At 62.0% G+C, this 13,240-nt stretch overlaps 1 protein-coding gene across 1 annotated transcript; it reads right to left on the bottom strand.

Annotated features, from left to right (window-relative positions):
• Window positions 1-975: 975 nt before the first annotated feature.
• On the bottom strand, window positions 976-12,868 carry MYO1A (myosin IA). The gene is made up of 29 exons (XM_041406166.1): window positions 12,640-12,868; window positions 11,647-11,790; window positions 9,954-10,069; window positions 9,695-9,789; window positions 9,476-9,580; window positions 9,328-9,374; window positions 9,134-9,197; window positions 8,689-8,787; window positions 8,491-8,594; window positions 8,261-8,408; window positions 8,053-8,171; window positions 7,883-7,969; window positions 7,735-7,800; window positions 7,518-7,622; window positions 7,204-7,266; window positions 6,895-7,095; window positions 5,174-5,400; window positions 4,486-4,686; window positions 4,311-4,404; window positions 4,045-4,194; window positions 3,894-3,962; window positions 3,554-3,640; window positions 3,217-3,291; window positions 2,979-3,113; window positions 2,771-2,877; window positions 2,570-2,702; window positions 2,035-2,187; window positions 1,837-1,964; window positions 976-1,479 (listed from the first exon to the last, which is right to left on the bottom strand). Exons 2-29 carry the CDS (start codon window positions 11,767-11,769, stop codon window positions 1,356-1,358), a joined length of 3,225 nt encoding a protein of 1,074 aa, XP_041262100.1. The 5' UTR covers window positions 11,770-11,790; window positions 12,640-12,868; the 3' UTR covers window positions 976-1,355.
• Between the last annotated feature and the right edge of the window lie 372 nt (window positions 12,869-13,240).

The raw sequence follows: 13,240 nt of genomic DNA, 5'->3' as shown, positions 1-13,240 counted from the left end.
GGAGCCTGGCCAGAGACCGTCTAATTAATTAATAACACCTACTTGTGAGATGCCAAGTGCGACGCAGCTGTGAAGAGCCGCGGTGCCCCGGGCTTGTTTACGGCTCTCGCCCCTCGCCGGGGGAAGGTCCCTGTGCTGGGACGTGACGGAGCCGGCGGCGGGGAGCGGGCAGCCCTCGGTGCTGGGACACGGCCAGGCCACCAAAGTGCCACCGTGCACACGCACGTGCCCCCCCCACGTGCGGGAGCTGCCCGCACACGCTCGCCCTGCACGACAAGCGGAGCTCCGGGGCCCACCTGGGAGCTGGTGCTGATGGCGACGTGACGGGGAGTTGGCAGCTCCCAAAGGTAGCGCGGGAGATGTGTGGGGACAGGATAAAAACCCTCTTCAAGAGCTTGATGAGTGCAGGGGGGGGAAAGGCAGCAGAGGGGGGGAGAGCCTGGCATGGGGGCTGTGGGGTCCTGGGGGCTGCAGGACTGGTGGGAGTCCTGAGGGTTCAGGGGGGCTGAAGGATTGATGGGGGTCTGGAGGGTTCTGGGGGACTGGCAGGGGTTCTGCAGATCCTGGGGCCTGGGGGGGGTTGAAGGACTGATGGAGTTCCTGAAGGACCTGGGGGCTGCAGGGCTGATGGGGGTCCTGAGGATTCTTGGAGCTGGAGGTTTGGCAGGGTCCCACAGATCCTGAGAGCTGCAGGATTGTTGGGGGTCCAGAGCGTCCTGGGTACTGCAGGACTGATGGGGGTCCTGTGCAGGACTGATGGAAGTCCCACGGGTCCTGCAGCGTCACTGGGGCTGTGCAGCACTTCCCTCTGTCCCATTCTCCACGTCCCTGGTCCCCAAGTGCAGCTCCAGTGCCAGCCCAAGCAAGGAGCCCCTGCATGGGTGTCCTGCAGCAGGGTGGGGGGACCCTGGGCAGGGGGACAAAGACATCCAGTGCAGGCAGGAGGATGACAGGGACCTCACATGCAGCCACCCACGGCCGCCAAGAAATTGCCTCTGAAGCAGCATGAGCTGTGAGCCACTTGATGGGAGAAGTGGCCACAATTTGGAGCCTTTCCAATCACCACAAGCTGAGCGCTGGCTGCAATCAGGCGTCAGGAAAAGTCAGAAAAGGGGGAGGCCAGCATGATGGGCTACATCACCGGCCTGGGCCGTGCCCCCCCAGCTTGGGCACTGTCCCTGAGGTCCCACCTTGCCTGTAACAAGGTGGCACCACACCAATACCGACACCTCAGCATCCTTTTAATGGGTTTGGAGCAATGCCTGGGTGCTGCCAGCTCCCAGAGGGGTGGGGGATGACACAAAGGGGGTGTCAGGGGTGCCAGTGTGAGGGTGGGGGTCCTGGTGAGGGTCCCCTCAGTGCACCAGGACCTCCATCTTGTTGCTGCCCTTTTTCTTGCAGACAGGGCCATTGGTGCTGGCCTTGGGTGACTCCACCACGGTGATGGACACGTCGCCCTTCGGGAAGCGGGTGGAGAACCTGGGAGGATGGAAGGGAGGGGTGAGGATGGAGAGGTGGGAGTGGGACACGCCCACGCCCGTCCCCTCATTGCCCAATGAGCTGCCTTGGTTACACCCACTCCTCAGCGGCTTCCTGCTGCAGCCAATCAGGTCACTCACATGGTGCCCCACCCTTGGAGGCTCCACCCCCATCTCAATCCCACCCTGGGCACCGCCCTGTCCCACCCACAATAGCCTCACCCACTGCAGCCCCACCCACAGTAGCCACGCCCTCTGTACCCCCTGTCCTGCCCCACCCATTGTAGTCCTGCCCTTCAGACTCCGCCCACTGTAACCACACCCACTGAAGCCCCGCCCACCGAAGCCCCGCCCACACCTGTCGGTGATGTGCAGGGGCAGCGCCTGCCCCGTGGTGGCCTCGAAGGTCTGGTGCAGGCGGGTGACCAGCTCGATGAGGTGGTCACTGAGCAGCAGGAAGTCACCCTTGGCCCCCACTGTGGAGACCTGTGGGGCAATCGGGGGGTCAGCCCTGCTGGGGACCCCCTGAGCCCCCAGGGCGCCCCTCCCCAGGTACCTCCTTGAGGTGCAGGGCCAGGAAGCCGTCGGAGAAGCGGGTGACGGAGACGCCACGGATGTCACTGAGGCTGAGCACGGTCTTGGGCTGGGCGGCCTTGGGGTCAGCCAGGACCAGGTGCTCGGTGGTGAGGAGCAGCAGGCGTGGGACTGTCTGTGGGTGGGGGTCAGCGTGGGCAGGGGTCAGAATGGGCACGGGATCAGTGTGGGGAGGGGGTCAGCATGGGCAGGTGGTCAGTGTGGGCAGGGGGTCAGTGTGGGCAGGGGGTCAGTGTGGGCAGGTCAGCGTGGGCAGGGGGTCAGCATGGGCAGGTCAGCATGGGCATGGGGTCAGTGTGGGCAGGGGGTCAGCGTGGGCAGGTCAGTGTGGGCAGGGGGTCAGAATGGGCAGGGGGTCAGCGTGGGCAGGGGGTCAGTGTGGCCAGGTCAGCGTGGACAGGGGGTCAGCACGGGCAGGTGGTCACTAAGAACTGGGGTCATGGTGGCCCCGTGTGCCCTCCCACAGCCCAGGGCACGGGGCCAAAGCAGGATCTCACCTTTCCACTGGCCCTGTTCACCTTCCTCACGGTGTCAGCCATCACCAGCTTGTCCTTGGCCACGGCGTGGAGCTTCTGGTACTTGGGGTTCTGCTTCAGCCCCAGGTACTCCCCGCGGAAAGGCTGCTGCAGGCTGGGGACGAGGCCATCAGCCACTGCTGCCCTGAGCTCCCCTGCACCCCCAGCCCCCTGCCCTGGCACCTTTTGGGGTAGAGGGTCTTCTTGTCCTTGAAGAGCTCGCTGGCGCAGAGCCTGGCCTGCAGCTGGGCCCGGCGCGACGCCGGCAGCTGGTCCCGGTACTTCTTGCACTGCCGAGGGAGGGGACGAATTGGTGCCACCAAACACCTCCCAGGTGAGCTGGCGCACCCAGATCCCACCTGGAATCCTCCCCATCTCCCCCTGCTCCCACCTTCCAGTGGTAGAAGATGTTCTTCAGCTCCTGGTTGGTGTTATCCAGGAACCTGTAGGGTGCCGGGGGCCAGGTCCGGTCCGTCACCGACAGCGGCGGGAGGTTCTTTGCCAGCCCCACCAGGTACCTGTGCACCTGGGGGTGACAACGTGGCAGGGATTCAGGAGAGGACAGGGGCAGCCAGCAGGGCAGGGGGCTGGGAAGGCACCGTGGCTCCCTCTCCCCCAGCCCCACTCACCAGTCGCCGGTAGATGAAGTTGGCCAGGCAGGTGCTGGCGCTGGAACGGAAATATTTCCTGTAGGTCTTGCGAGCCTGCGGGGACAGCGCCAGCGGTGAGGACACTGGACATCACCAGCAGCCTCACGAGGACAAGGGTGTCCCACATCCCCCACGTCCCCCACGTCCCCCACATCCCCCACATCCTCCACGTCCCCCACATCCCCCATCCCTGTTTGGCTCCAGTGGAGAGGACAGAGGCTCCAGCCCGACAGGGTGGGCAGGAGTGGGGTGGGCAGACAGACAGACGGCACGGACAGCAGGACAGAGGTGGCCTGAGGGCGCGTGGCCCCGTTACCTGGTACCCTCTCCAGTGAGCGGCGATGGTGGTGGCGGCCGCGTGGCGTCGGCACTGGGACTTCAGCTCCCGGAGGAGCCGGCGAGACTGCGGGGGTGAGAGCCCAGGGAGCCCGAGGGGGAGGCACCAACACAGACATGGAGAGAGAGGGAGAGGCAGGAGAGAGGCAGGAGAGAAGGAGGAAAGACGGGGAGAGGAGATGAGGGTGAATCTGGTCCCACCGTGGGACGCACGGAGCTCCTGGTCCCACCGTGGGGCACGCAGAGCCCCTGTCCCCACCCACCCTGCTCCCCCACACCAGGCTGGTCCCATGGTGGCCCTGGGGCTGCCCAGCCCTCACCTTCCAGCCCCGTGCATAAGCCTGCAGGATCAGTGCCGACCGCTTCATCTGCTTGTACCGGTTCATTTGCTGCGGGGGAACAAGGGCGTGAGTGGGGCGTGCTTGGAGAGCCAGAGGGAGAGGGATGGGCCAAGACCTGCCCTGTCCTCACCCTGTGGCCACGGAACCAGGCAGAGATGAGGATCTGGCTCTTGCGCATCAGCTGGTACTGGGTCCGGCACCGCCAGCCCCGAAACGTCTTCTGGATCAGGGTGGCGAGCTGGGCCACGCGCTCCTGGCGCTGCCGCTCCAGGTCGAAGAGCTGGGGACAACCACGGCAAGCACTGGCTCACTGAGCGGCCCCAGGGGCTGTGGCATCACCCAGGAACTCCCAGGAGAAATCTGGCCACCCCTGGACTCTCCCCTTCCCAAACTCACAGTGCGCGGCGAGCGGATGAAGATCTTGGTGTGGCCGAACGCCAGCTCCTCGGCGGGGAACTCCAGACCTGCCAGCAGCACCTCGGTCCCCTCCCTGCCCCGTGGCAGAGACGAGGCCGGTCAGAGCCCACCCTGGCAGCCCCCTGACCCCTCTCAATCCGTGCCAGCCCCGTACCTGTCCCCACGGTCCCAGCGGGGCCACGTGCGGGGGTTGAGCATCTTGTAGCGCTGCAGGAAGGGGCCGTAGAGCTGGCGGAAGGCGTAGCCCGCCCGCCGCACCCGCACGTTCTCCATCAGCCCCAGGTACCGCGCCTGGGCCAGCACCAGCTCCGGCGTGAACACCATGGCTGACTTGGTGTCGTTGGGTTTGATGCACCTGCAGAGCGCGGTGCTGGTTTGGGGGGGTTCGGGGCGCCAGAGTCGCCCCCGGGGGGGTCTCTGCCAGGGCCTGTCATTGTCATATTTTCTGAAAAATCCCTTCACCAGGATTTTTCTTCTCCTGGGAAGCTGAGAAGCCTCAGAGAAAAATGAAAATAATAATGATCTGATTTGTTTCTCCTGTGTTATGCTGCTCTGGAATGAGTTTGGAGATTGTTTACCAACTGGTCATTGTTTCATTGGTTTAACGTGAATTGTTTTTACTTAATGACCAATCACCATCCAGCAGTGTCGGGACTCTGGGAGGAGTCACACGTTTTTCATCAGTATCTTGTTAAGCCTTCGGTCTGTATCCTTCCTCTATTCTTTTAGTTTTAGTACAGTATTCTTTTATATAATATAGATCATAAAATAATACCATGGAGTCAGATTCAATCATTCCTCCTCTGTCTGGGGCACTCTGAAAACACCACAGGCGCCGGTACCTGATGTAGTTGGGGTTCTTGGAGTAGAGGTTCTTCATCAGCATTGCCACGGATGACTTGAACTGGAAGCCTGCAGTGGGGGGCAGCTTGAGGGAGACCTTCTGGGGGTCTCCCTCGGGGAAGAGCGAGCGCAGCAGCGCGTGCCTGGCCGCCCACATGGCCTGCGAGAGGTCGCGGAAGAGCAGGTCGTTGTTCTTCTCGATGAAGCCCGTCACGTTGTAGGTCACCTGGGGAGGGCACTGGGGTCAGCACCCAGGCAGGGACGGGGGGCACGGTGCAGCATCCCCAGCCTGTTCCCAGCGCAGCCCCACATCTCCTGTGTAAGGCTGGGGAGGGGAGCGGGGCACTGGGAAGGGAACTGAGGCACTGGGAAGAGGACCAAGGTCCTGGGAAGAGGATTGGGGTGCTGAGGATTGGGGTGCTGGGAAAAGGACTGGGGTGCTGGGAAGAGGACCAAGGTCCTGGGAAGAGGATTGGGGTGCTGAGAAGAGGATTGGGGTGCTGGGAAAAGGACTGGGGTGCTGGGAAGAGGATTGGGGAGCTGGGAAGAGGACTGGGGTGCTGGGAAGAGGTTTGGGGTGCTGGGAAGAGGATTGGAGCACTGAGAAAATGTCTGGGATGCTGGGAAGAGGACCAGGGCACTGGGAAGAGAGCTGAGGCACTGGGAAGAGGACCAGGATGCTGTGAAGAGGTCCAGAGAGCTAGGAGGAAGTCTGAGATGCAGGGAAGAAGCCTGGGGTGCTGAAAAGAGATCTGGGGTGATGGTAAAAGAATGAAAGTGCTGGGAAGAGGATTGGGGTACTGGTAAGAGAACCAGAGTGCTGGGAAAAAGACCAGGGCAGTGGGAAGAGGACTGGGGTGCTGGAAGGAGAACTGGGGCATTGTGAAGAGGACCAGGGTGCTGGAAAGAGAATCAGGGTGCTGTGAAAAGGATTGGGGTGCTGGGAAGAGGATCAGGGCTCTGGGAAGAGGAGTGTGGCACAGGGAAGAGGATTGGGGTTCTGGGAAGAGAATTGGAGCACTGGGAAGAGGATCAGGGCTCTGGGAAGAGCATCAAGGTGCTGGGAAGAGGATTGGAGCACTGGGAAGGGGATCAGGGCTCTGGGAAGAGCAGTGTGGCACAGGGAAGATGATCAGGGTGCTGGGGAGAGGATTGGAGAACTAGGAAGAGGATCAGGGTCCTGGGAAGAGGATTGGAGCACTGGGAAGAGGATCAGGGTCCTGGGAAGAGGATTGGAGCACTGGGAAGAGGAGCATGGAGCTGGGAAGAGGATCAGGGTGCTGGGAAGAGGATCAGGGTGCTGGGAAGAGGATTGGAGCACTGGGAAGAGGAGCATGGAGCTGGGAAGAGGATCAGGGTGCTGGGAAGAGGATTGGAGCACTGGGAAGAGGAGCATGGAGCTGGGAAGAGGATCAGGGCGCTGGGAAGAGGATCAGGGCTCTGGGAAGAGGATTGGAGCTCTGGGATGAGGAGTGTGGCACTGGGAAGAGGAGCATGGAGCTGGGAAGAGGGTCAGGGTGCTGGGAAGAGGATGAGGGCGCTGGGAAGGGCGCTGGGAATGGGATCAGGGCTCTGGGAAGAGGATTGGAGCACTGGGAAGAGGAGCATGGAGCTGGGAAGAGGATCAGGGTGCTGGGAAGAGGGTCAGGGCTCTGGGAAGAGGATTGGAGTTCTGGGATGAGGAGCGTGGCACTGGGAAGAGGAGCAGGCCCTGCCGGACCTTGCCGGCGTAGTGGTGGATGCGGAAGCAGCGCGGTGGCAGGCTGGCGTCGGTGACACGCCGGGCGTTCTGCGTCTCCTTGCTCTCGTAGTGCTTGTGTGTGGCCAAGAGCTGGTTGAGTTTGGTGAGGAAGGTGTCCTCGTTGACCATGCCGGGCCGCAGGCACTCCTCGTCCAGCATGGCCAGGATCCCGGTGGTGCTCTGTCCGTGACGGATGGTGTCACCCCCAAACCAGCCCCAGTGCACCCCAGTTTGGGCTGCGGGGGGGAGCTGGCACCCCAAGATCCCAGCACTGGGTGGGAAACTCACGTTCTCAATCAAGTTGCAGATGATGCTGTTGTCAAAAAACTCCACCGGGGTCCACTGGATGCCCTGAGAGTAGATGTGGGTCAGACACAGGGATAACCCAGACCCTGCCCCACAGACACCCCCAGCTGCTGTGGGGCAGGAACCGGACATCCGGCCACGGGGATTTGGATCCCGAATCCCTTCCTGCCATTGAATGTGCTCTCAGCAGGGAGCGGGGCGAGGGAGGGACGTGTGGTGGAGCCGTCTCCAGCACTTCCCCATCCCAGGAGGGCTGAAACTCCTTGGGGCCGTGCTCTGGGAAGAGCTGGAGGTACCTCTCGGACGTATTCCTCCTGCTCCTCCTTCAGCGTCATCAGGATGAAGATCTGCTGCAGCTTCTCATTGCAGTAGTTGATGATGAACTGCTCAAAGCCGTTGTCCTGCGATGGAAGGATCCTGCATGGCAGCTGCTTCCCGAGGCCCCAGCCCTGCCCCGTGTCCCAAATGCTGTTCCCAACCCCCTGAACGGGGCCTGGTGGATCCTTCACTCACCTGGAAGATCTCAAAGCCGTAGATGTCCAGGACGCCCATCACCTTCCTCTGCTTGTCCGACTTCACCTGGGGATATAACGGGGTGTTGAGCCCTGTGTGGGGTGGGGTCCAGGATCCCCCTGGGGCTCCAGGATCCCCTGGAGCTCACCTGGATGCTGGCATTGATACGATTCACCAGCCAGTCGAAGAGGCGGCTGTAGATGTTCTTGGCCAGCGCGTCCCGCCCGTAGTAGCCCTGAGGAGAAGGGAGAGGGGCTGGTGTGGCTCATGGGGGGCTGCCAGGCATCAGCCCCACGGCTGGGGGGTGGTCCTGCTCACCTGGGGGACAGTGAGGCTGGTCAGCACCGTCTCATCCCGCGCCTTCACCGTGCGGGAGCACAGCGCCCGCTCCAGCGCGCCGGCGTCCAGCCCGATCAGCTCGCAGATCTCGCGCAGCTCTGCGTGAGGAGACAGCAGTGCCAGAGCCTAGGAGGGGCTCAGGGGGTCTCCCCACACCCCCATTCCCATCTCTATCCCCCATCCCTACCCTGGGGCTCGCTGATGCTGCAGGCCTCCATCCCGCTGGCCTGGAAGCTGCTGCTCAGCTGGACGTTGCCCAGTTTGAGCACCACGGCCGTCACCTCCAGCAGCTCTGTCACCTCGGCGGGCGAGAAGCCGATGACCCTCATGGCATCCTGGGGATGGACACAACACCTCAGGGGATGGGGTGGGCTCCAGGATTTTTTTTGGGGGGGGGTCCTGTCTTCCTGTGGGTACCTGCATGGCGTGGAAGTTGGCTGCATCGTCCATGCCAGGCAGGCTGGAGCCCTCCCGGTTCAGGTATCCATAGTGGCCACAGTCCTGGCGGAGCTTCAGCTGCTCTGGTGTTGGGGAGAGGAGGTGGCAGTTCAGCCATGATCCTCCCCAGCTCCTGTTCCACCTCTAAATCCCCCACCCTGCGGGGTCTGGACCTACGGAGCAGCTGTGGTGAAGCCCCAGCCAGGAGCTGGTAGAAGATGTGGAAGTTCCTCTCGCCCTTCACGTGCCGGACAATGCGGGATTTCTCCAGCAGGTCTGCAGGGAGGGGTCATGTTGGATTGAGTCATGTTGTGACAAGGATAATGAATAGAATAAACACTGGAATAATTTAATAATGTGTTCTGAAAACTCTCTGATTTTTGCAAAGCTTCATGAAGCCTTTTTTGCAAGGCTATCTTTTGAAATTTGGTTTTAGTTCTATTTCTCTCCCAACAATGTCTGTCTTATTCTATGTTTTTTTTTAAGTCAGCGTGTTTTATCTCAAGGTTTGTATACAGATGACAGAATATACAGATGACAGAACCTTCTGTCAGGTTTGGAGGAGTTTATACAAATCAGTTTCCCACAGGGTCAGTGTCACTGAGGTGTGGTGGGTACTCACAGTTGCTGATGACCCCTCCCAGGGGCTCGCCCTTGAAGTCGAACTCAATGTCCATGTATTTGCCCTGGGGGAAGGGGATGGGTCAGGGAAGGGGGTCCTGATGGGACTGGCAGCTCCATACCCCCCATCCCCATCCCCTCTCTGCTCCCCTCCCAGCCCCAGCAGGGTCCAACCCCCCTCCCCAGGTCACTCACGAATCGGGAGGAGTTGTCATTCCGCACAGTCTTGGCATTCCCAAAGGCTGCAGGAGAGGAGGGGGTCACGGTGGGCTCCAGGGGGACAGCGCCGAGCCCTGGCAGGTCCGGGATGCGGGAGGAGGGGCTCAGGATGTTCGGCACTCACCCTCCAGCACAGGGTTGGACTGCAGCAGCTGCTCCTTCACCTTGTTCACCTCCTCCCCTTTGCTGCTCACGGCCGCCACGTAGGACATCACCAGCTTGCTGGCCTCTGCCGGCGAGGGGTGGGGGTCATTGGGGTGGGGGCGTGGGCGCTGGGGCTGTGCCCCTCACCCCATCAGCCCCTCGCAGTGCCCTGAGCCCCCCCTTGCAGCCCCGGCTGTACCCGTCTTGCCGGCGCCGCTCTCGCCGGTGATGAGGATGCACTGGTCCCTGTCCCGGTCCCGCAGCGAGCGATAGGCATCGTCAGCGATGGCATAGCTGGGGGCAAGAGGGGTTGGAGCCATCTGGGGGCTTCAGGAAACGCCCAGACCCCCAGTTGTGGCTGTGGTGTTGCCCCAGTTGGACCCCAACCCCTTGGGATTGGCTGGGAGTGATGCCCTTGGCACAATCCCTGTGGGCACCACCAGCCTCCCCGTGCTCACATGTGGGGTTTCACGGCGAAGAAGCTGCAGTTGCGATATTCCTCCACCTTCTCCGGGGTGTAGATGGGCAGGGACTGGTACGGGTTCACCGAGATCACCACATTCCCAATGTACGTCTGTGGGACAGCAGGACAGCAGGGATGAGGGGCTGGGGGGTCCTGGTGCTCCCCATCCCCATCCCAGATCCCTGTCTTCATCCCAGACCCCAGATCCTGCCCCCCTTCCCAGAACATGCAGCCCTTCCACTCCCCATCCCAGACCCCATATCCCAGACCCCATCCCAGACCCCATATCCCAATCCCCGTCTCAGACCCCATATCCCCTTCCCATCCCAGACCTCATTACCCCATGTCCCATTCCCCATCCCAGACCCCATATCTCACTCCCCATCCCAGACCCTGCACCCCTGTCAATTCCTATCCCATACCTCATATCCCATATCCTATTCCTCATCCCATACCCCTATCCCAATCCCCATCTTAGACCCCATATCCCCTTCCCATCCTATACCTCAATACCCCATATCGCATTCCCCATCCCAGACCCTGCAGCCCTGCCAATCCCCATCCCATACCCCATATCCCAATCCCCATTTCAGACCCCGTATCCTCTTCCCATCCCATACTCCATATCCCATATCCCATAACCCATTCGCCATCCCAGACCCTGCAGCCCTGCCAATCCCCATCCCATACCCCATATCCCAATCCCCATTTCAGACCCCGTATCCTCTTCCCATCCCATACTCCATATCCCATATCCCATAACCCATTCGCCATCCCAGACCCTGCAGCCCTGCCAATCCCCATCCCATACCCCATATCCCAATCCCCATTTCAGACCCCGTATCCTCTTCCCATCCCATACTCCATATCCCATATCCCATAACCCATTCGCCATCCCAGACCCTGCAGCCCTGCCAATCCCCATCCCATACCCCATATCCCAATCCCCATTTCAGACCCCGTATCCTCTTCCCATCCCATACTCCATATCCCATATCCCATAACCCATTCGCCATCCCAGACCCTGCAGCCCTGCCAATCCCCATCCCATACCCCATATCCCAATCCCCATTTCAGACCCCGTATCCTCTTCCCATCCCATACTCCATATCCCATATCCCATAACCCATTCGCCATCCCAGACCCTGCAGCCCTGCCAATCCCCATCCCATACCCCATATCCCAATCCCCATTTCAGACCCCGTATCCTCTTCCCATCCCATACTCCATATCCCATATCCCATAACCCATTCGCCATCCCAGACCCTGCAGCCCTGCCAATCCCCATCCCATACCCCATATCCCAATCCCCATTTCAGACCCCGTATCCTCTTCCCATCCCATACTCCATATCCCATATCCCATAACCCATTCGCCATCCCAGACCCTGCAGCCCTGCCAATCCCCATCCCATACCCCATATCCCAATCCCCATTTCAGACCCCGTATCCTCTTCCCATCCCATACTCCATATCCCATATCCCATAACCCATTCGCCATCCCAGACCCTGCAGCCCTGCCAATCCCCATCCCATATCCCATATCCCACATCATATCCCATTCCTCATCCCAGGCCCCGCAGCCCTGCCAATCCCCATCCCACACCCCACATCCCATATCCCACATCCCACTCCCACCCCAGCAGCCCCTGCCGTCCCCCCCAAACCCCCCCTTGTCCCGCTGCCCACGTAGATGTCGCGCCGGCGGAATCGCTCCCGCAGCGTCTGGACCAGCGACTCCTCGGTCAGCGGGTCCAGCAGCACCAGGTCCGCGACGGCCTCGGCGTCCAGCAGCGAGGAGGTGCCTTCCATGGCCGGGCAGCTCCGGGGCAGCTGGGACACAGCACGGGGGATGGAGGGGGCTGCAGCCACGGACACGTAGCCCCTTCCCCAAAACGCCCCACCAGGTCCTCAGCAGTCTCTGGGATCTTGGCTGCTCCCCCCAACCCTGGGGATAGGGGACAAGGCTGCCACACACCCACAGAGGCACGGGGGGCATCTTGCCGGGGTATCCTGGTGCCCAGCACCCCGTGGTGGGGTTGGGGGCAGCCGGATGCTGGGGGGAAGCGGGGACCCGGCAGGAAATGCGGACACCTGGGTCCTATTCTTGGATTAATTCAGCCTCCACTTCCTCCCTCCTTCCTGGCAGGGGGAAGCCGGGGCGGGGAGGGGAGCCCAAGCCCCCCGACAGGTCACCCCCGGGAGCTGCTTCCCCCCAGGTCTCCTCCATCCCTCACCTGTCTGTGACAGCTCAGTCACGTTCCTGGGGGTGACCTTCACCCCCACTTTACAGCTGGGGAGCAGGGCTGTAAACCCAGCCCCGCTTATCGGTGCCCCGGGGAAAGTTCACGAGCGAGGAGAAGGCGGGGAAAGATGGGGCAAAAAGGGTGATGGAGGTGGTCCCAACAGCCTCCAGAGATGTCAGAGCCCTCCAGGGGTCTGAGCCCCCCGTGCTGCTGGGTGAGACCCCAGGGTTAGCAGCCATGGGTGGGAGCCAGAGTAAGAACACCCCCAACTCCTGGGCAGCGCTGGGCTCACCCCGGGGCTCCCAATGACACCAGGTCCCCACGCCCCGCGGGATGCAGGTGCCCTGGGATGGGGGTTGTGGGGACAGGGTGCCCCCATCCAGCTGAGGACTGGGGGGCTCGGGGGCTTCAGCTGCTCTCTGGGTCCCCCACTCACCTCCCGGTCGCAGAGCAGCGGCGGCTGGAGTGGCTTCGGCTGGAGCTGCCCCGGAACCAGCGGGGCTCAGCCCAGCCCAGCGCTCGGTGCTGGCCCCGTCCGGCCCACGGAGGGGAGGGGGGGCCGCAGGGCCCTCCCCCAGAGTTCTCAGATGGGGAAACTGAGGCACGAAGGAGCAGCTAGTGGGGATCAGCCCCAGGAGTGCTGGCGGCTGCAGCCCCTGCCCGCGGTCCCGGCCCGGTGGGGAGGGGGGGCCGCAGGGCCCTCCCCCAGAGTTCTCAGATGGGGAAACTGAGGCACGAAGGAGCAGCTAGTGGGGATCAGCCCCAGGAGTGCTGCAGCCCCTGCCCGCGGTCCCGGCTCGGCTTTCCCCACCCTTGCAGGAACAAGCAGGGAAAATCCTGGAGCCGAGTAAACAAAGGGAGCTTCCTCTCCTGGGCTAAGGGAAACAGGGGCAAGGTACAGGGCTGGAGAACCAGGAGCAGCTGGGGCTGGAGAACCGGGAATGCTCAGGGCTGCTCCGAGGAGGACACCTGTCCCCAGGGAATGTCACCCAGGAGTTGTGTCCCCACATATCCCCAGCAGAACGACCTCCCACAGG

This window comes from Onychostruthus taczanowskii, unplaced genomic scaffold, assembly GCF_017590055.1.
Source record: "Onychostruthus taczanowskii isolate IOZ18803 unplaced genomic scaffold, ASM1759005v1 scaffold245, whole genome shotgun sequence".
Classification (NCBI taxonomy): Eukaryota; Metazoa; Chordata; class Aves; order Passeriformes; family Passeridae; genus Onychostruthus; species Onychostruthus taczanowskii.
This window is presented reverse-complemented; position numbering and strand designations above follow the sequence as displayed.